General features: G+C 43.4%; 1 protein-coding gene across 2 annotated transcripts in view; it reads left to right on the top strand.

The window, feature by feature from the left end:
* Nucleotides 1–22,617, top strand: part of ADCY2 (adenylate cyclase 2) — a 435,859-nt gene that overhangs the window by 342,004 nt on the left and 71,238 nt on the right. For both annotated transcript variants that reach the window (XM_045005617.1, XM_045005618.1), the window contains 2 exons: nt 282–379; nt 18,473–18,557. In XM_045005617.1, coding sequence (XP_044861552.1) covers nt 282–379; nt 18,473–18,557 — 183 coding nt within the window. The remainder of the gene's footprint in view (nt 1–281; nt 380–18,472; nt 18,558–22,617) is intronic.

Raw genomic sequence — 22,617 nt, 5'->3', positions numbered from 1 at the left:
TTGGGTAGATACAATATATGGACATTTCAGTTTGATAGAAGAAGTACTCTCTAAAGTGTGGAAAGAGAGCAAAAGCTTCAGTGCTGTGCATGACAATGCCTGATTCCAAATATCTCATGCTGCTTTGTGAGTGGGGAGGATAATTACTGAAGACAAAATAAATTAAGTTTTGCCAAAGGGTTTTTATGTATATCTGCCTGTTTAAAATGCAGCTTAGGCTAGTAGGCAATTTTATCTGTTTTGGGAACTGTACTTTTAACAATTTCTAATTTATTTTGTAGTACAGAACAACTACACTGCCAGCATTCAAGTATTATGTGACATGTGCTTGTCTCATATTCTTCTGCATTTTTATCGTGCAGATTCTGGTATTACCAAAGTAAGTAAATATTATTAAAAATTCCTAGTTTGTATCCAGTGCATTTGTATTGCTACATATTGGATCATAAATAAAAAATGGTAGTATCCTTAAATATTTTAGCATTCGCCAGAATGCATGTGTTAATTCATGGAGATTGGAATGAAACAGATATGAATGAGACTTCCAGATTACTTCAGAGCTAGGTTATGTAACTTCTGTTTTTAAATATCATAATATTCCGATGCTCTAATACTTGTATCACCTTTGATTTTTATTTTTTAAACAAAATAGATCTATGATGGGGACAAGGACAAAACTGAAATGAGTGTGGAAAAGTATGCAATACTTTGCATAAGCAATTGTAACTAAAGTCACTTTTATGGCCTGTGGATACATGGTGTCAGACTAAATGATCACAATGGTCCTTTCTGACCTTCTAATCTATGGACATGTTCATCATTTAATTTCTGGGTTTTTTGCATCCCTTAAATATTACTTTTCTGTGAAATTTGATGACATTTCTATTTTAAATTTTTAAAAAGCATGAACATTTGCATCTGAACATCTCTAGTGAATTTCTGTCAAGTACCGGGACTACAACTGACCTTCTTTCCTGTCTTGCATACTCCCCTTAGGACCAGAGACAATCTGTGCCTCTCAGAGTTTACTAGAGTATTGTTCATTCAACCAAATGAGAGTAGACAGATTACCAACATTTTGTTTTATGCAGTTCCAATAAATCTTTACAACATTACATTATCTGGCACATTAACTTTTTGTTTGGTTGCAGGGGTTTAACTCTTTACTAGTTTGCTAGGTTAACAGTATTATTGCCTGATCTTATCACTGTGTAACAGACAGGACTTCTACTTTCCCCTTTTTCTGTGCCTTAATTTGGATATGCAAATCATTTAAATGCATTATTTGCACTCGAAGTTCAGAAATATTTACAGTTTCTCACAGGAGCCATATTTAACATGGGAAACTGTGCACCTGTCTTTGGAGGTATCTGTTGGTATAATCTCATGTTCTCACCTCCATGCCACACAAGATGAAAAACAAGTATGATTCATCTTTTCCCCATGAAGCAAACTTAGAAGAGGTTTTCTTCTCCATAAGGGTACATTTTAAACTGTAAAAGTAACAGTGTATCAGCTACATAACACCTTTACAAAGTAGAAAATGTAAAGCATAAAACTCATTACTTTTTTAGAGTGCAATATTTGGTTCTGACTCACATTTTAGATTAAATGTTTTTAGTACATGTTGTAAAAAAACAACAGAGTAGAAAATAATACAGAAAAAGAATAAGTAAAACAAAACAAAAAAGACAAATTACTTTATAATATTTGGACCAAATGTTTCCCACATTTGCATATGTGCAGAGTTATATGTGTATGTGTATCTGTGGGCAAATTCTGACCTTTCGTTTATCTTTGTCTATGTTTATGGATTGTTTTCATAATTTTCACTGCATTTTCCACAAGGTTAAAATTTAATATTTGCCTGCTCCCTCTTTTTGGAGAGGAAAATATGATTTTGAATCATTCTTGGGATCAGGAATCAGGAGACAGAATCATAGAAGGTAGAGATCGAAAAGGCCATCCAGATGATTAGATCAGGCAGTCCATTCATCTGCAAGGGCAGTATCAATTCTCACTGTATATGTGTTAGCGTTTTGCCCATTCAAGTTGTAAAAGTCCCAAGCAATGATGGTATAACCACGGCCCTTAGGATTTTGTTCTACAAATGAATACCTATCACTACAAGAAAGCCTAAATTTACCCTTTCTTCATTTTCTCCCATTACTTCTCGTTATGCCATCATGGACCACCTTAAACAATTCTTCTCTTTTCTTAGTGTCATAACACCCTTCAAATATTTATTAACTGGTGTGGCAGACAATAGTAATCATCTTGGCAAGCTATACTATATTTAGCTTTTTTAATCTTTCCTCATAATAAAATCCCTGTACCCCGTCATCATTTTGCTCATCTTTGGACTCACTCCAATTTGTCAATCTCTCTGGTAATGAGTTGCCAAGAACTGAATGAAATTTTCCAGGTGTGATGGCAACAGAGCTGTATAGGGAGTAAATACAACTTTCTGACTCTTGTCATGTGATTTCTTGCATAGACACTCCAAATTGCACATTTTTGTAGAATTACTAAATTATAATCTTAGTAAATTCCTGTCCATTATTAGCCTTGCATATATTTCAGCATTATTCCTGCATAGATTTCTCCCTCCAAGTATATTTATTTGGGGCTTGCCCAGACATTTTCATTTTAAGGTTGCATTTTTCCAAACTGAATCTCATTTTGTTTCCTCTCCATGTTTCTACCTTTTTAGATCCCTTTGCATTATTCCTTTTCTTACTGCTTTTCAAAACTCCTAACAGTTTCATATGATCTGAAGCCCAGATCCACAAGGGGACTTAGGCATTGTGACACTGAGTGTTGCAGCTCCTAACTTTTGGGCACCTAAAATAATCACAGGAACAACACTGTGATCCACAAACCCTGAGTTTGGCATCTGTGTTCTCCATACAGTGCGTGGAGAGACACAGGCACCTTAGAATTCGATCCACAAAAGCCAGCATACTAGACAAGGAACTGCCTAAGCTAGCCAATGAGAGATGCTGACAAGAGGAATGTGTGCTAAACCCTATCCTTCTCACAGCATTAGGTACCAACATCTGGGCTGCAGGGAGGCACCTTTCTCTCATCTGAGGAAGATAGTTGCTCCTCTGCCTAACTTGCATGCCAGGCCCAATTGGGTAGGTGTGTTCAGAGGCCACCTAACTGCACAGAGAACCTCTGTGCTGGGGAAGAGGCAGCAATAGTACTCTCTCATAACCTTTAGCCTAGAGGTTTTTCCTGAACAATGAAGCAGTAGTGTTTTTAATTAACACTAAATGAATCTATAGAAGGTTCAATAGATGCATAAATTAGGTTCATAAAATAATCTGAGGTCTATTTTCAGCTCAACCACAAACTTCCTATGTGACTCTGAGGAAGTCAGCTGACTTTTCTCTGCCTCAGTTTCCTTATCTGTAAAATGAGGATAATACTAATAGTGACCCCTCATGCATGTTCTGAATTCAGTGATATTTCTTACACAATTTAAGAACTTCTGTTTGAAGATATTGTAGAAGTTCATTGTATAAAGTAATGGTTATAAATATCAGGCATTACTTCGCTGTTTGGGTTTTGCTATAGAAAGTCTACCTTGAGCAAGGCAAAGTATACTCTTCATTTAAAGTTCACACTGTGCTAGGGAGCAATTAAGATGAACTGATTCGGTGCAATTCCTTGGCAGCCTCTGCCAATGAGGGTCTAGCAATTAATGAGTGTGATACTGATCCTGCCCATAGAGATTGAGAGGGTCACTCTCTTGAGCCCATGACAGTGAATCAAGTCCTTTTATTCCATTTCCACTGCCCTGCTATTTAACTTATCAAAAATGAAAGTCTTTAATGAAAATGAGTTACATAGAGAAAGCAAAATTGTGCCAATTCTGCAATTGCTACTTTTGCCATTTTCAAACTGAATAGCTAATCCAGAGCTACACATGACTAATTACAAGACAATTATTACTTTTCTGTTTTGCTTAAAACATAATGTATTCTTGATAAATTCAAGTCAAATTGCAAATAATAACATTGTGCTTATAAATATTGTGGCATATATGATGATCCTCTTAGAATTAATTCTACTTAATAAAAATGAAATATACCTTCTTCCATAGGGATTTTTTCCTGCTGTCAATGCATATTTAAAAGGTTCACATTCTGTATTTCTTAATCCTATAAAATAAATAAATGAAGTCAGACAACTTTTAATGAATTGTACATTTATAAGTGAAGCAGGCTATGGGTTTTCACCTGTCCATAATTAAAAGATAATGGTGGAGGAGTGTGCAAGGCAACTAGCAGCTTTTGTAGACAATTAAACACTAAAGCTTTGCATTTGCAAATGGGTTGTATCTGATAATCACAAAAGTCATGTACAATAAATTTACTCCAGTGCTATTATAATTCCTCTATGCACAAGACAAAGACTGTTCAAGAAACTATATTTTAACAGAAGATTAAAACTTTTTTCCCCCTGCAATTCTGTACTAATGCTCTCCCAGGCTTTCCAGGATGATGTTCGTTGAGTGTAGATACACATAACAGCAAAGTAAAAGTTTTTAAAAAATCAAGGAAATGGTCTGAGTGAACATGGAGAGAGATTATTGGACCTAGAACTGGATCATAGGGCCTGATTTAGTATTATATTACTCCTGTTTTGCTGCTGTAACACCAACTGCAGTGACATACAACTGGAGTAATACAGTGGTGAATAAGAGTCACTATTTATGTGATATTTGGAAGATTATTATAACATTTCATATTTCAGAAGTGTGATTGGCAGAAGTTCTTTATCCTGTGATGACACTGTTTATTAATAGTTTTTCTTATTGAGTAAATAAATCAATTACTTGTTGACATAATAAACTGCATAGTATAAAGCATAAAGTTAAATTCAATCAGGTTACCCAGTGTATCTTGGAAAAAAATTAATGGGCAGTTGTGATACACAGTTACATTAAAATGACCATAAGGCTTTGATCACTGCATTTTCTCAAAGCAGGACTTCCAGTAATGCTCCCTTGCTTACAACTGGTTCAGATCACAGAGGCATCTCTTGTAACCAACACCAAATTACACCCTTCTTGCCTTCTTTATACTGGTTTCATATAGTTGATTGACTATAAGTTGGCACCATTGGTTTTTGAAATGTAGAATGCTAAATTGTGAACTACTTACTCATATTGGGGCTACTCCTGTGAGTAACTGCTCACCATCGAATTCAATGAGACTACTTGCCTGGGTGACTGCTCATCAATATAAGTAAAGGCGTTTGCAGTCGTGCCTGTACTGGGTTTGTCCCTGGCTATATCTGAGAGATCTCTTCCCTGGGCTTTGTTCTGACAGGCATCTGTGTTCAACAACAGCATTATTCATCATATCTTCTGTCATGCATACATGAAGATTCATGTAGTTCTCTCCATGAGATTTTATTAGGAACATGTTCTGAGTGGGATTAGAACAGTGTCCAGCTGAGCAAGGCTGAATTTTATGAGGAACAAAAGCAGCACCTTTGTCTGAAAGCAAGCTTTCAAAATTGAATAGAATACAAGAGGGAAAAGCTACACCACTATGAGCTGTTTCTGCTGCACCTAATAAAGAAAAAAAAAGGACTGAAAATTAGTTTTAAAATTCAAAGGATTTTTCTCAACAATGAAGCAATTGTATTATTAAAGTATTTGCAGTGATTGAATCTGTGGAAGGCTCAGTGAATGCATCAGCCAAATCCCCAAGGATGTAGCTACTGTTAGATTACAAAAACAAAGTTAAATTTAGTGTTGTCATGTATAACCTCCATCTTTTTTTAAATTATTTCTTTACTGCTTTTAGGTGAAGAATAGAATTTGCAGTCAAACAATTATGAACATGAAAATTAGTTCCCTGCCAAGAAGAAACAGATGCATGAATTACCATAGCATATACTGAATTCTTAAAGATATATTCAGTAATACACATAATATTCTGTTACAGTAATATAAGTGGGGGACAAGGAAAATCATCCCCGCTTCATCTTTTAATATATCTGCATTTACAGTGAATCAGTATTTTCAATAAAAATAATGCTAACATTAGTTGTATATAATACTAATATATTTTCAATTTGAAACAATCTCATAAAAGATGAATTGGTCAAAATATAGTTATCCCAATGTAGTCATAAGGATAAGAAGAGGCTGCTAATAATGTGGATGCTCAAGATCATCAATTCCTCATACTTACAGGTATTGTGAAAACTAGGGAGTTCTTATATCTTTTCATCACACTTCAAAAATCAATCCTTCCACAGGCGATATCATAAATCTTGGCCAATCAGGGAGCTCAGTGAGGTAAATAATGATAACATTTGGGGATGGAACTTCTGGAAATGAGGGTATTCAAATAGGCATAGTAAAATCCTTAATAGACCTGAAGGCTTCTGAATACCCTTTTGCCAAAATGCTTTGTCTGAACCAAGCAGATAAAAAGAATCTGATAAATTACTACAGTACATGTGGAGAGTTTACACAATAGAGTAGGCATATCTTTACTGTAAAAACCTGGACCAAGATTTTCAAATTTGGAGTGCCTCACTTTAGGTACCTAAATCTACATTTAAACAATTAAATAAGTGGCCTGATTTTGACAGGCACTGCAGCTCCCATTGACTTCAGTGGGAAGCCGCAAGAAAAACATTGCCATATCAAAATTATTTACCTACATACTCTGGTATCCTGCTTCATGCAGCATCCTGTACACTGGTGGCTCTCAAACTTTTGTACTGGTGACCCCTTTCACATAGCATGCCTCTGAGTGTGACCCCCCCCCCTTATAAATTAAAAATACTTTTTAATATATTTAACACCACTATAAATGCTGGATGTAAAGCGGGGTTTGGGGTGCAGGCTGACAGCTTGCGACCCCCCCATATAATAACCTCGCAACCCCCTGAGGGTCCTGACCCTCAGTTTGAGAACCCCTGCTGTACACGATACTCCATGACATTCCTGAAAACTTAAAGCATGTCAATGACAAAAGTAAATTGCTGATGCAATTTTCCCATAGTCAGTATTTAAAATGCTGGTATTTCATTTTTCTGTAGCTTGCTTCCCATTTCTGCTGTATTCTGGTAGCTTTAGGAGCAAAGTGAAACTACGAAAGTTTAGAACTAAAACATAATGCTGATCTTTCCTCAAAAACCCTTTAAAGGCTCCTCACTGTTTAAATGACCACTATCATCCCTGTCAGTCAGGCCTGTAAGTAACCTAAGAGGTCACCTTTGGCCACTCCCTCTCTCTTGCCCATACATCAAGTCTGTCTGAAACTTTCCACTTCTTCCTTTACCACATTTCTAAGATCTCTCCTTTTCTTTCTGTCCAGACAATCACATTTCTCATCCCAGCTTTCATCATCTGTCATTTGACTACTGAATCTTCCTTGTCTTCTGCTACTCTCACACCGACATTGCTCCCCTTCAACACATACAAAACATAGCTACTAAGATTGTCTTTTTTCAGCTGTTACTTAGTGCAGTGGTTCTCAAAGCTGGTCTACCGCTTGTTCAGGGAAAGCTCCTGGTGGGCCGGGCCGCTTTGTTTACCTGCCATGTCCGCAGGTTTGGCTGATCGAGGGCTGCAGGAAGTGGCGCGGGCCGAGGGATATGCTGGCCGCCCTTCCTGCAGCCCCCATTGGCCTGGAGTGGCGAACTGCAGCCAGTGGGAGCCACGATCAGCCAAACCCGTGGATGTGGCAGATAAACAAACCGACCCAGCTCGCCAGGGGCTTTCCCTGAAAAAGCGGCAGACCGGCTTTGAGAACCACTGACTTAGACCACATCACCCTACTTTTTGTACACCTCCACTGCCTCCCCATATCAAGTATAAGCTTCTTGTCCAGATCTTGAAGCCCCTTTCACAAGTCTGCCCTTATTTGACCACTCTGGCCTCTTATTAAATCGCCTCCTCTCCCTCACCTCCTTCACACTATCAGCAATGCCTTTCTATTCTGCCTGTATGTCAGCTCCTCATGCCTTCTTCCACACTGCCCGTACATATGGAATACCCTCCAAAACTGGTCTATAAGGCCACTACCTTCTCCTCTATCAAATCTTTCCTCTATACCCAGTTCTGTTGTGACTCCTAGAAGTCAGCAAATGAATGCTTGCTCAAGAGGCAGAAGGAGTGAGCTGGCACTTACTCTGTAGGTTTGTTATTATTTAACAATTGCAAGTGTTAACATATGTAAAAATTATATGTATGTGATTGAATCCCTCTCCTCCCAGCCTTTGTGTGTCACTTATCTTTTTATATTTTAAGCTTTTTAGGGTAGCCCAGATCCTCAAAGGCATTTAGGTGCCTGACTCCCATTGATCTCACTGAGATTTAGTTGCGTAAATACCTATGAGGATCTGGACCTCTGTCTTCACATGTGCACGTGCACTGCTTAAGTGGAATGTGGCCTCACTCCTGATTGGAGAGTCTGGCAGCTATTATAACACAAATATTTAATAATAATAATAATTAATAACATGCATTTTCAGGTAACTTAAAAAAATCCTGATTATTTCAAGATGAATACATGCTGAGGGCATTATGAATGACCTCTCAGATTTACTTTTATTCAGCTGTTCTCACCAAATTGAATTTTTATTAATGCTGAGAGTTCAAAAGTGCATTAAGTAATTGGCAAGACAGCTTATATTCTTCTTCGAGTGATTGCTCATATCCATTCCATGTAGGTGTGCGCGCGCCGCATGCACGTTCGTCGGAAGACTTTTACCCTAGCAACTCAGTGGGTCGGCTGGGCGCCCCCTGGAGTAGCGCCACCATGGCCCCGGATATATACACCAGCCGACCCACCCACTCCTCAGTTCCTTCTTACCGCCCGTGTCGGTCGTTGGAACAGTGGAGTGCAGCTTAGCTGACCTACACCTCCCTAGCATTCTCATAGTTCTTGTGTATATAGTTCTCAAATTAGTTTAAATTTAGATAGCATAGTTAATTCTTCGTTGTTAAATTAGAGTTCAGTAAGTTTAGTCGGGTTCAGGGCTTAGGCCCTCCCCGCACCGGGACCAAAGCTCATGCCCGGCTCCCCGGGATTCAAGCCGTGCTCGGCTTGCCATCGCCCGATGCCTACAGGAGATCCGCATGACTCCTGTTTAAAGTGCCTCGGGGAGTCGCACTTATCGGCTAAGTGCTCCATTTGTAAGTCCTTTAAGCCTCGCACCAAGAAGGAGAGGGACATTAGACTTAAACAGCTCTTCATGGAGGCGGCTCTAACCCCTCCGTCCTCGGCACCGAGTGCGCCTCCATCGGACTCGAGGAGTTCCTCTTCGGCACCGGGCCGCACCGGTGCACCTGCTCCGTCTCGGCACCGCACGTCACCGGCGCCTAAGTCAAGCCAGAGGCGCTCGCTCTCTCCTCAAGCAAAGAAACCTAAGACCCCTGCCGCCCCGGCACCGCCCAAGGTGCGGCATGAGGGCATGGCTCCGTCGCACCGCCCGGTGCCTGCAGCCACCGTGCTGCCTGCTAAGCCGTTGCCGTCAACTCCAGTTCGCCAAGGCCCGTCGAGTCCGGCTCCTGTCTCCCCGGCACCCGCCGTGGTCGAGTTGATCGTGCCATCCACGCCAGAGGTCTGTGAGGTTGTGAAGGACCTGATCGCGCTGTCGGATGCGGCACTGCCGCCACCCCCGGCACCGCCGGTGCAGGTCATCCAATCCATTGGGAAGTCAGCATTGATCCATCCTGCTTCCGCCAGCGCTCCTGACCGGCACTGGTCCCGATTGCGGTCCCGCCGGCGTTCCAGGTCCCGGCACCGTTCTTGCTCTTCACGCCGTTCGCAGTCCCGGCAACGCTCCTTGGCACGGCGCCGGTCGGACTCGCGGCACCGTTCTCGATCCCGGTCGCCGTCGTATTACTCCCGGCACCACTCGAGGTCCCAGCACCGATCACGGCACCGCTCCACCAGAAGCCGCTCCCGACGCCGATACTCCAGATCTAGGTCGACCTCCCGGCACCGGGCCTGTCGTAGGTCCCGGTCTCATTCCCGGCACCGGAGTTCTTCGCGGCACCGCTCCCCGGTGCGGAAGAGCACCAGATCGGTGGGGACGTCAGCTCAAGGCCTATCTGCTCCACCATGGCCTTCCAGGCATCCGTCGGCTTTGTCCCAGGTGGGAAGTTACTACTCCCAGGACCAGGAAGCGGATGTACCGGAGGGCTTGTTTCAGGAAGCACATTCTGAAGTGCAGGGTAATCAGCAGTGGCCCTTTTGGACACCGTGGACGTACCATCAGGCCCAAGGTGCTCCCCTGGTTCTGTCGCGGGCCGCCTCATTGGAGCATCGAGCCCCTGAGGCCACAATTAGTCGTCCTTCGCCAGCTGGCACGGACGCCCAGTTACCTCCTCCAGCTGCCTCACTGGTGCAACTGGAGCAAGAGCCTCAGCTTGAGGAGCAGATACCAGATGTCCTCGCCCCCAGTGTCTCGTCCTCCTCTTCACCGGATGAGGCAGTGGCAGGCTCATCGTCCTCGAGCCCACCCCCAGTTGACCTTGCTGCTCATCAGGACCTCCTCAGGCGAATCACCCTAAATATCAACCTGCAGGTGGCGGAGGTCCCAGAGGTCGAAGACCCTGTTTGCAGCATCCTGGCGGCGGACGCGCCCACTAGAGTGGCTCTGCCGTTTATTAAGACTATCCAGGCCAAGGCAGATACCCTTTGGCAATCGCCGGCTTCGATTCCACCGACGGCAAAGGGGGTCGAGCAAAAATACATGGTGCCATCCTGTGGGTATGAGTACCTCTACATGCACCCTCCTCCCTCATCTCTGGTCGTCCAGTCCATTAATGACAAGGAGCGCCATGGACAACCGGCCCCCGCTCCAAAGTCCAAGGAGGCCAGAAGGATGGACCTCCTGGGTCGTAAGGTGTATTCGGTGGGCGCCTTACAGCTCCACGTAGCGAATCAGCATGCTCTGCTGAGTTGCTACGACTATAACACCTGGGCGGAGATGGCGAAATTCCGGGAGTTGCTTCCCCCAGATTCCCACCAGGAGTACAAAGCCTTCCTGGAGGAAGGGAAGAAGGTGGCTAGGAACTCGTTGCAGGCCTCCCTAGACGTGGCTGACTCCGCAGCCCGGACCTTGGCAGCCGGTGTTACCATGAGACGCATCTCCTGGCTGCAGGCTTCCAACCTTCCGCCTGAGCTCCAGTACACCATACAGGACTTGCCCTTCGAGGGCAAGGACCTGTTTTCAGAGAAGACTGACTCTAGGCTTCAGAGCTTAAAAGACAATAGGGTTACTATGCGCAACCTCAGTATGCATACCCCTGTAACCCAGTGATGCACTTACCACCCTCAGCACTTCGGCCCGTACTCTGTCCCTAGGCAGAGACAAGACTTCAGCAGACGCCGAGGGCGTGGAGACTGCAGGCGCTATTCAGGCCCTCAATCTAACCAAAATCGCAGCTCCTCTAAACCGCAGCCGGACCCGAAGCCGTCCTTTTGAAAGCACGCCCGGGGACAGCATACCATTCACAGTTCGGGATCCTTTCCCCCCATTCTCCAACCGCCTCTCTTATTTTTTCCCTGCATAGTCCCTCCTGACCTCAGATGTCTGGGTCCTGCGCACCGTGAAGCACGGGTACCACCTCCAGTTTGCTTCAACCCCGCCTTACCGTCCTCCCTCCCAGTCCCTCTTCAGGGACCCCTCTCACGAGCAATTCCTCTTACAAGAGGTCCAGACGCTCCTCGGCATCGGAGCAATAGAGGAGGTACCAAAGAAAGAATGGGGCAGGGGATTTTACTCCCGTTACTTCCTGATTCCGAAGTCAAAAGGAGGTCTCAGGCCGATCCTAGACCTACGCGGCCTGAACAAATTCTTAATAAAGTTAAAGTTCCGGATTGTGTCCCTAGGGACTATTATCCCTTCCTTGGACCCCGGGGACTGGTATGCTGCCCTCGACATGAAAGACGCTTACTTTCATATAGCCATATTTCCTCCACACAGACAATACCTCCATTTCGTGGCGGGCCATCGCCATTTCCAGTTCACGGTCCTTCCCTTCAGCCTCTCCACAGCACCTTGAGTATTCACGAAGTGCATGGCAGTGGTGGCCGCCCACCTCCGTCCCCAAGGGCTCCACGTGTTCCCCTACTTGGACGACTGGTTCCTGAAGGGGGCCTCCCGGGAACAAGTTGGGGAGCATGTCCGTGTGGCAAAGGACCTGTTCACGAGCCTCGGCCTGATGCTCAACGTAGACAAATCCACCCTGGTTCCCATTCAGAGGCTGGACTTTATAGGAGCGACCTTGGATTCCACTCTGGCCAAGGCCTGTCTTCCTCAGCCAAGGTTCCTCGCATTGACAGTCGTCATCCGCAGCCTTCAGGCCTTCCCCATGACCTTGGTCCGCACTTGCCTTGCTTTGCTGGGCCACATGGCGGCGTGTATGTACGTCACCAAATACGCCCGGCTCCGACTCTGCCCCTTTCAGACGTGGCTCCACTCGGTGTACCGTCTGGCCAGAGACTCGATGGACACCTTGGTCACCGTACCGCCGAGTGCGCTTCACTCCCTCAACTGGTGGCAAAACCTCTCCATGGTGTGTGCAGGGTTGCCCTTTCATCCGCCTCAGCCCACGCTGTCTCTGACGGCAGATGCGTCTTCCCTCGGCTGGGGAGCCCACCTAGGCCACCTGCGCACCCAGGGCCTGTGGTCATCAGAGGAGCTCTCCCTCCACATAAACGTGCGGGAGCTCAGAGCGGTCCACCTAGCATGCCAGGCATTCCTCAGGCTTCTGTCCGGCTGTTGTGTCTCCGTCTTTATGGACAACACAACGGCCATGTACTACATAAACAAACAGGGTGGGACCCGCTCCTCCCCTCTTTGCCGAGAAGCCATCGAGTTATGGGACTTCTGCATAGCACATACGATTGACCTGGAGTGGAGATTAAGGATAAGCTAGGCATGGCACAATATCTAAACGAATATTTTGCCTCGGTCTTTAATGAGGCTAATGAAGGGCTTAGGAATAGTAGCAGAGTGACTGGTGGGAATGAAGGTGCGGGGTTGGAAATTACAGTATCCGAGGTAGAAGCCAAACTTGAACAGCTTAACGGTAGTAAATCAGGTGGCCTGGATAATCTTCATCCTAGAATATTAAAGGAATTGGCGAGTGAAATTGCAAGCCCGTTAGCGATAATTTTTAACGAATCTCTAAACTCAGGGGTTGTACCGTTTGACTGGAGATTAGCTAACATAGTTCCTATTTTCAAGAAGGGGAAAAAAAGTGACCCGGGTAACTACAGGCCTGTTAGTTTAACATCTGTAGTATATAAAGTCATGGAAAAAATATTAAAGGAGAGAGTAGTTACGGACCTTGAGGTCAATGGCAATTGGGACAAATTACAACATGGTTTTACGAAAGGTAGATCATGCCAAACCAACCTGATCTCCTTCTTTGAGAAAGTAACAGATTTTTTAGACAAGGGAAATGCGGTGATCTAATATATCTTGATTTCAGTAAGGCGTTTGATACGGTACCGCATGAAGAATTACTGGTTAAATTGGAAAAGATGGGGATCGAAATGAAAATCCAGAGGTGGATAAGGAACTGGTTAAAGGGGAGACTGCAGCGGGTCGTATTGAAAGGTGATCTGTTTGGTTGGAGGGAGGTTACAAGTGGAGTTCCTCAAGGTTCGGTTTTGGGTCCGATCTTATTCAATCTATTTATCACTGACCTTGGAACCAAAAGTAGGAGTGGGCTGATAAAGTTTGCGGATGACACGAAGTTGGGAGGTATTGCCAATTCGGAGAAGGATTGGGATATCCTCCAGGGAGATTTGGATGACCTTGTAAACTGGAGTATTAGTAATAGGATGAAATTCAATAGTGAGAAGTGTAAGGTTATGCATTTAGGGATGACTAACAGGAATTTTAGTTATAAGCTGGGGACGCACCAGTTGGAAGTAACGGAAGAGGAGAAGGACCTCGGAGTCCTGGTTGATCGCAGGATGACTATGAGTCGGCAATGTGATGTGGCCGTTAAAAAAGCTAATGCGGTCTTGGGATGCATTAGGCGAGGTATTTCTAGTAGAGATAAGGAGGTGCTAGTCCCGTTATACAAGGCGTTGGTGAGACCTCATTTGGAGTACTGTGTGCAGTTTTGGTCTCCCATGTTTAAGAAGGATGAATTCAAACTGGAACGGGTACAAAGAAGGGCCACTAGAATGATCCGAGGAATGGAAAGCCTGTCGTATGAAAGGAGACTTGAGGAGCTCGGTTTGTTTTCCTTAACCAAAAGACGGTTGAGAGGAGATATGATTGCTCTCTTTAAATATATCAGAGGGATAAATACCAGGGAGGGAGAGGAATTATTTCAGCTCAGTACTAATGTGGACACGAGAACAAATGGATATAAATTGGCAGTCAGGAAGTTTAGGCTTGAAATTAGACGAAGGTTTCTAACCATCAGGGGAGTGAAATTCTGGAACAGCCTACCGAGGGAAACAGTGGGGGCAAAGGACCTCTCTGGCTTTAAGATTAAGCTTGATAAGTTTATGGAGGGAATGGTTTGATAGGATAACGTGATTTAGTCAATAGGTCAATAACGTGCGACCACTGGTAATTAGTACCGAGGGTCAATGTTGGGATATTGAAAGTCTTTTTCCTGAGTGTCTGGCTGGAGAGTCTTGCCCGCATACTTGGGGTTCAGCTGATCGCCATATTTGGGGTCAGGAAGGAATTTTCCTCCAGGGTAGATTGGCAGTGGCCCTGGAGGTTTTTTGCCTTCCTCCGCAGCATGGGGCAGGGGTCGCTTGCTGGAGTATTATCTGCTACTTGAAGTCTTTAAATCAGGATTTGGGGACTTCAACAGCTGAGTCAAGGGAGAGAATTATTTCAGGAGTGGGTGGGTCAGCTTTTGTGGCCTGCATCTTGCGGGAGGTCAGACTAGATGATCATAATGGTCCCTTCTGATCTTAAGTTCTATGATTCTATGATTCTATGATCCTTTCTCCCGGGAGTTCGGAACACTCTCGCGGATCGGTTGAGCAGATCCTTCCTGTGCCACGAGTGGTCCATAAGACCGGACATTATCCACGCGATTTTCCGCAAGTGGGGCTTTCCCCAGGTGGACCTCTTCGCGACGCGTGCGAACAGGAAGTGCCAAACGTTCTGCTCGCTCAGGGGCCAATCGCCAGGGTCAATCTCGGACGCTTTTCTCATTCACTGGTCACACCAGCTGTGCTATGCGTTTCCCCCGTTTCCACTAGTCCACAAGGTTCTGCTGAAGCTCCGACAGGACAGGGCTCATCTGATCCTGATTGCTCCGGCGTGGCCCAGGCAACCCTGGTACACCACACTGCTCAGCCTCTCGGTGTCCCCACCGATCACCCTCCCCCTCTGCCTGGACCTTATAACTCAGGAGCACGGCAGTCTCCACCATCCGGACCTCCCGGCTCTCCACCTCACGGCGTGGCTCCTGCGTGGCTAGACACCTCAGAGCTACACTGCTCTGCCCCTGTGCAGCACATCCTGCATAGCAGCAGTAAGCCTTCCACCCGGTCCACATACTTGGCCAAGTGGAAGCGTTTCTCGGTCTGGTGTGCGTCACGGGCTCTTGGGCCCACGGAGGTCCCTGTTCCAGTCATCCTGGACTACCTATGGCACCTTAAACAGCTGGGCCTTGCCATATCTTCCCTGAAGGTCCACTTAGCGGCCATATCCGCTTTCCATCCTGGCGAGGGTGGACACTCGGTGTTCTCTCATCCGATGGTCGCTAGGTTCCGTAAAGGGCTGGACCGTCTCTACCCTCAGATCCGTCACCCTGCCCCTACCTGGGACCTGAACCTAGTACTCAACAGGCTCATGTGTCCGCCCTTTGAGCCGCTGGCAACCTGTTCTCTCCTATACCTGTCATGGAAGACGGTTTTCCTGGTGGCCATTACTTTGGCTAGGAGAGTCTCCGAGCTCCGAGCTCTCACTGTAGACCCTCCTTACACTGTCTTTCACAAGGACAAGGTTCAATTGCGGCCGCATCCCGCTTTTCTCCCTAAGGTGGTCTCGGCCTTCCACACCAGCCAGGACATCTTCCTCCCGGTCTTCTTCCCAAAACCTCATTCATCTCCACGGGAGCAGCGATTACACTCCCTGGATGTCCATAGGGCGCTTGCGTTTTATATTGACCGCACAAGGCCCTTTCGTAAGTCCCCCCAGCTCTTTGTGGCCGTAGTGGACCGTATGAAAGGACTTCCCATCTCCACTCAAAGGATTTCCTCATGGCTAACAGCATGCATCCACACATGCTATGACTTGGCCCATGTCCCAGCGGGCCATCTCACTGCCCATTCTACGAGGGCTCAAGCTTCTTCAGCCACCTTCCTGGTTCATGTACCAGTCCAGGAGATCTGCCGTGCAGCAACCTGGTCATCGGTCCATACGTTTGCTTCGCACTACGCGCTGGTGCAGCAGTCTAGAGACGATGCGGCCTTCGGCTCAGCAGTTTTACATTCCGCCACGTCTCACTCCGACCCCACCGCCTAGGTAAGGCTTGGGAATCACCTACATGGAATGGATATGAGCAATCACTCGAAGAAGAAAAGACGGTTACTCACCGTTGTAACTGTTGTTCTTCGAGATGTGTTGCTCATATCCATTCCACACCCTCCCTCCTTCCCCACTGTCGGAGTAGCAGGCAAGAAGGAAGTGAGGAGTGGGTGGGTCGGCTGGTGTATATATCCGGGGCCATGGTGGCGCCACTCCAGGGGGCGCCCAGCCGACCCACTGAGTTGCTAGGGTAAAAGTCTTCCGACGAACGTGCACACGGCGCGCGCACACCTACATGGAATGGATATGAGCAACACATCTCGAAGAACAACAGTTAAAACGGTGAGTAACCGTCTTTTATAAAATGTGTATTATTTTTATTTATTTATTTTTATTATTGTATTACTTTAGCACCTAGGAGCCCTAGCTATGGACTATTGACTGACCCATGAAAAAATTATTTTAATGGCAATAGTATGGCATAAAACAGAAAAATCTCCAGGAGTAGAAAGCTTATTTTGAAAGCTCCATCCGGGTGTTGCCCATGTATCATGTTTGGCAAAGAAATAGGTTTGCTGATGCACAGAGAAGCCAAGGAGAGTAACTTTTAAACTCTGCAGATGTCTCAAGATCTGTAGGTAAAACTGCAGATAAGTGCTAAGAACTAGGCCTTGAGTGCTGCTGCTCTTCCCCTCCTCCCATACCCCAGGAGTAAAGCTAACTCCTGTTTTGCCATTGGTAGGATAGCCATGACTGCACCTGCATCTCCTCATTCCCAGTCCCAAAGCACAGAGCAAGAGTCAATACTTCCTTAAGTACAATTAACTCTAATGTATTTTTCTGGGAAAATCTGCCATGTGACCATAATGTAATACCTCATGGCGTGATTGCCCTCCCCTCTGCACCTGGCCCGGTTCATCGTGGCTGGCCTTGGTGCTCACATGGAAGGACTTTCAGTATCTTAGGGGAGGGAATATAATGCCATATGGTTTCTGCTTCTCCTCTTCTGTGTTTAATGGGCATATATGGACAATATTTGCATTAGGTTTTTCCTTTTGGTACCACCAGCAAAGGGTAGATTAGAGACTTGTTATCAGAGTTGATTGTTTTTCATTGTTGTTATTTTTGATGGGTAAGATACTTTTTAAATTTTTTGTTATTATTTATTTATTTGCTCCCATTGACTGTTTTTCACTTTGTTTCCTTTCTATGACACCTATATTGTTACTACTGTTAATTTTGGATTTAAATAGACTCTAAAATAGTTAAACAGCAGTAGGTTAGCAATAAAATTCTCCTCTAATGCAGAGTTGCTGTAGGAAAACATACTATAAATGTCTGCTCCCATTTAAGAATTTGTAAAGACAACTGGTGTTTAATATCTTATATTATGTCGGCAGGAGAGGAGAAATCAATTGCCTTTGCTTCAATAACATTTAGCAATGCAGAAATCACCATCAACAGCTTTATAAAGTGCTATAATGTTATACGTCACTGTTTTCAGTCATTCATAATTTTCTGAAGCTGTTAATGGGCAGAAATTTTCCAGGCTTGGACTCTGCCCAAGGCAACATTTTTTGGAAAATGCAAACAGAAGATGGTTCAGCCTTTGTTGAGGAGGAAGAGAATGGTGGCAGGGTGGGAACATAGCTACCATATTTTTAAAATGTTTTTTTTAAATGCAATCTTGCTGATATGGTTGGATATATAAAATCGTAATTTAGCACACAAAAAATAGCCCCTTACTAAGAAGTAGTGCTTATTAGCCTTCTGGTAAAATATTGGATTTGTTTCCATGGGTCATTGATGTTGGAAAATTGCATATTAGGCAGGATTAATGCCTGGGATATTATTTTCTAACTGTCTTTACCAACATTCTGAAAAAAGAAAGGCTGCACTGTAGATTTGTGTACATCATTTGCGTAATGTCTAATAAACTTTTTTTCTTATTGTCTTATAGAACATCTATCCTTGGAATTTCCTTTGGGGTGGCATTTCTCTTGCTTTCCTTCATTCTTTTTATCTGTTTTGCTGGACAGCTTTTGGTAAGTAATCTGAAAATATTAATTCAGTGATCTATACAGTTTCTTATATATAAGAAGCCAGATCATAGCACAGATCATAGTCTTTTCCAGATCCTGTGACCTTTGAAAAATGCCAGTTTAATAAGGACCTATTCCTGCTGTTTGTACCAAAGCTCCCATTAGTTTACGTGGGGATTTTCCCTGAGTAAAGCATGGAGGTCCAGGTCTCCGAGGGCTTTATTCCCCTAGGTTAATTTACTTTCAGCTTCTTGAATTATCTGAAAAACAGAAAATGTCCATGTGATGACAATCTTTGCATACATTGATGTCAATTGGGGGCAGATTCTCTGACAGGTTTGCATTATAAATAGACTGATTTGCTTTATTTTCTAAGGTGCAGAGTGCTTTGCTTTTGCACGGATGAGGGCTGGGATTTTATTTTTAGTTTACCTGGTAAATACTTTTATGTTGTAATGGAATTTTTGTGTGATTTTTAAATATTAAACAATCTGTATTTAATAACAAATGTAATATTTATTGTAATTTAAATATCGTGACAGAAGACTATAAACAGAAATTTGATATTAAAATACTGTTGCCATATGAACTGTTAATGTTACTATCTACTTATTAGCCCATCTGTTAATGTGTAGAATTTGAGTATTTCTCATACCTAATGCAAGATGTTGGCAAATTTCTTCTCTGTAAATTGCATAAAAGATCATTTCAATATTGCATCTGAACAGCATGTTAACATGATATTTTGTTAAATGCTAAGAGAATGTTTAACAAATATTTATTGTTTTAGGGCAAAATACTTCTTTCAGTCATGCTGGGGTAGATACAGAATAACTCCTTTGAGAGCCAGGACATGGTTGTAGCTTTACAATGGCGTATGACAGTTGAATTTGGCTCTTAATATTTAACACAAATCTAAGTGGACATTATTTATATAATTATGGTATAATTCCACATTAATTACTTAATATGTGTTTTTGCCATTCATCCTGTGTCATCTCACAGACGTATTAAATCAAAATTAAGCTCTTCTGATTCTTTAAACGTATTCTTTAGTCTTTATTTGCCAATGGCTTCTTCCATTTTGAAACCAATCATAGGATTATTTCCGACTGGTACATTTGTATCAGTCGGAGTGTATTGGTGCTCTGCACTTTCTACCCAGTCAGAGACTCAACTGAAGCAGGAAGAAAAGAGAGGATTCTGGGATTGATGGAGAATAAGTGGTTGTATTTGGGGTCTCAGTAAAAATGAGATAATTGAGGACCCTAGTACGAGAGGAGCAATCAGTCCATGTATAAGTTAGTTCAGATATGAGAAAATTAGAGGATTCTAAGCTAGAACTCCAAGTCTTAACTAAAGAATACCATAAAAATATTTTTAGAATAAGCAGAGCAATGAGATGCATATAAAACAGGTGATATCAATCTTCCTTACAAAAATCAAGGAGCACCTATAAATGAAAAAGGACTTGATATGTGAAGTAAACTGAAAACAAGATTGTTTGAAAATTAAGTTTGGTTATGCTTCTGAAGAAAATATGTGTTCTTTGAATAGACACCATCCCAAGAGTTTTGTGAGGTTGCTGTCAAGACAGGGAAACTAGTACACAATACAGTTCACCATCACTATACGTGAGATAAGATCCTATATTCGTGTATGAGGAGGTTTTAAAAACATGTACTTGGTTACATGCCCAATAGCAAATTTCTTAAATAAATAGTAATGCTGACAATGCATCTGAGGTTAGAGTCTGGCCATTACCATGAGCTGACCTGGAAAGTCTGGGTCTAAATGCATGTGATATATATTGCTCAATATGCCTCTCTAGTTATTAGGAGAGGTCCTTTGGTAGCACAGTATTTTTTAATGTTTTGTAAGAGAAACCTGATTCCTAGGATTTCAAAAACCTACAGTTTCATTCCTACTAAACTAAACAGATTCAGTATCATAAAACAATAACTGATGGATATTTTACATAGTATTAACCTCTGTTACACAAGGCTTCAGAACAGTGCATCATTATGATAACAGGGGTCTGCCACAAAAATTCTCCCGCTTAATTGGTGATTAACTGTGTACAACTTGTGCATATGTTCACAGGGAAGAAAGAAGTAGAACTGGAGAATCATTTTCATTTATTTTCCCTATTTAAATGAACACTTTAATATAACCCTAACTAAGGAGAGAAACAACACGACTTGGTAAACAAACCTTGCTTGAAGCATGCTCCACTGGAAATATTTATAGATACTTCATGAAAAAAATACAGTGGGTGAAGTCATGGCTCCATTGAAATCAATGGCAAATCTCCCATTCAGTTCAGAGGAGCCAGGATTTCACGCTCTGGAGTATATGCTGATTGCATAGAAATGTTCAGTTTATATCATATGAATGTTGAGAGACTGAAGGGAGAAGCCCTTACAAGGATGATAGGTATGTTATCTGAGTATGTTATTTGAAAATACTTGATCTTGGATACAATCTAATGCATTTGCTAAACAAATATTTTGCCTTTTAGAAATATTTTTATATGCAATCTGGAGATAAAACTCATAATCAGATTATTTAAATGACACTATTACTTGAAATCTAGTCAGGTTTTTTTAAAAAATGAGCTAACTAGCTTCAGATACTTCATCTTTCCCATGCCCCCTTTCCACCTGTCAGTTGTGCTTTTTACAATCACTCTTTCAAACTTTTCCCCTGGTGTGAAAGATTGACACAAGCAAGAGGGAAAACAGTTGTACTGATTTAACAGAGGAATTAGTGAAAGTGACTATACACATAATGCTATCAAGTGCCCAAAGTAAATAAACTGAAATATTAGATTTTTTTCCTCTAACCTCTTTCATGTATAGTAATCTTATGCAGCATTACTTGTACTATAGTTGGTAAAAGCAATTGACAAAACTGTAGCTTTTTAAGTTGAGGGTGCCCTTTTACAGTATCCAGAGATGGGTGAATTCTATCAGAGACAAGACAGTTCATGGAGAAGAACAAGAATCTTGCAGGAACACCAATGCTTATCAGCTGCATTAATAGCCATTTAAAGATTTAATGTATGAAGTTAGACCCAAGTTTCTAGCTGTCACTGAATTAATGGAGTATGTTTTGTTAATTTAAATCTGTAAAGGTTCTCTTGTACTTAATCCTCAGCTCTCCATATACATCTGCATGGTTGGCTTCAAGCTCCAAAACAGAGATAAGGCTGTTATTTGAAAACAAATAATATGTTTACGAGGGGAAGATAAGTGGAGTCATACCTCGTAACTGTATCTCATTATAAAGTAAAACATGGAAGGAATGGGGATTGGAGTCAGAGCAAGGAAAAAGGGAACCAGGGGCTAGATTCACAAAGGACATACGCACTTTCCTCTTTAGGTGTCTATGTCCAACATGTAGACACAATTAACATACACTAAACCACTTCTTAGTTGCTGCCTACTCCTGTAGGTGCCTGAATCCCCACAGGCAGGAATGCACAAAGATGCCTAGACCTGAGGCCACCTTATAGCTAGCAAGCTGCTCAGAGCCCTAGCTCGGAACTAGACCCCAGCAGGATTCTCAAACAATGCGCTCCCCTGCCTTTCTCACCTGTGCGGACTGATATGGTAGACATAGCCTAACCTGCACAAAAAACAGAGTAGCCTGATCTGCACAAAAAGCAGCTGGGGGAAAACATGGTGGGAATTTTGGGCTGACTGGCTGCCGTGCATCAGAATAACCACTAGCTCATTGTGGTCACCTGGAACAAAGGAGACCTGTTTTGAATCCCTGCTCTGCCTGATTTGGAGCAGGGACTTGAACCTCGGTCTCCCACTTTCCCTGGGAGTACCCTAACCACTGGTCTGTGGGGCATTTTGAGTAGGTCACTCTCATGCCAGTCTCCAACATCCCAGGGGAATACTCAACCACTGGACTGTTGGCTATAGTGGCATGGGTCTCTGTCTCTCACTGTCGGTCTCTCTCTGGTGTTTTGCAAGAAAGGGCTGATGGGGCGTAGGTGCCTATCTCCCGGAGAGGGTTCACAGCTTATTGAGAATCCCAATAAGAGATCGGC

This window comes from Mauremys mutica, chromosome 2 (genome assembly GCF_020497125.1).
Source record: "Mauremys mutica isolate MM-2020 ecotype Southern chromosome 2, ASM2049712v1, whole genome shotgun sequence".
NCBI classification, from domain to species: domain Eukaryota; kingdom Metazoa; phylum Chordata; order Testudines; family Geoemydidae; genus Mauremys; species Mauremys mutica.
This window is presented reverse-complemented; position numbering and strand designations above follow the sequence as displayed.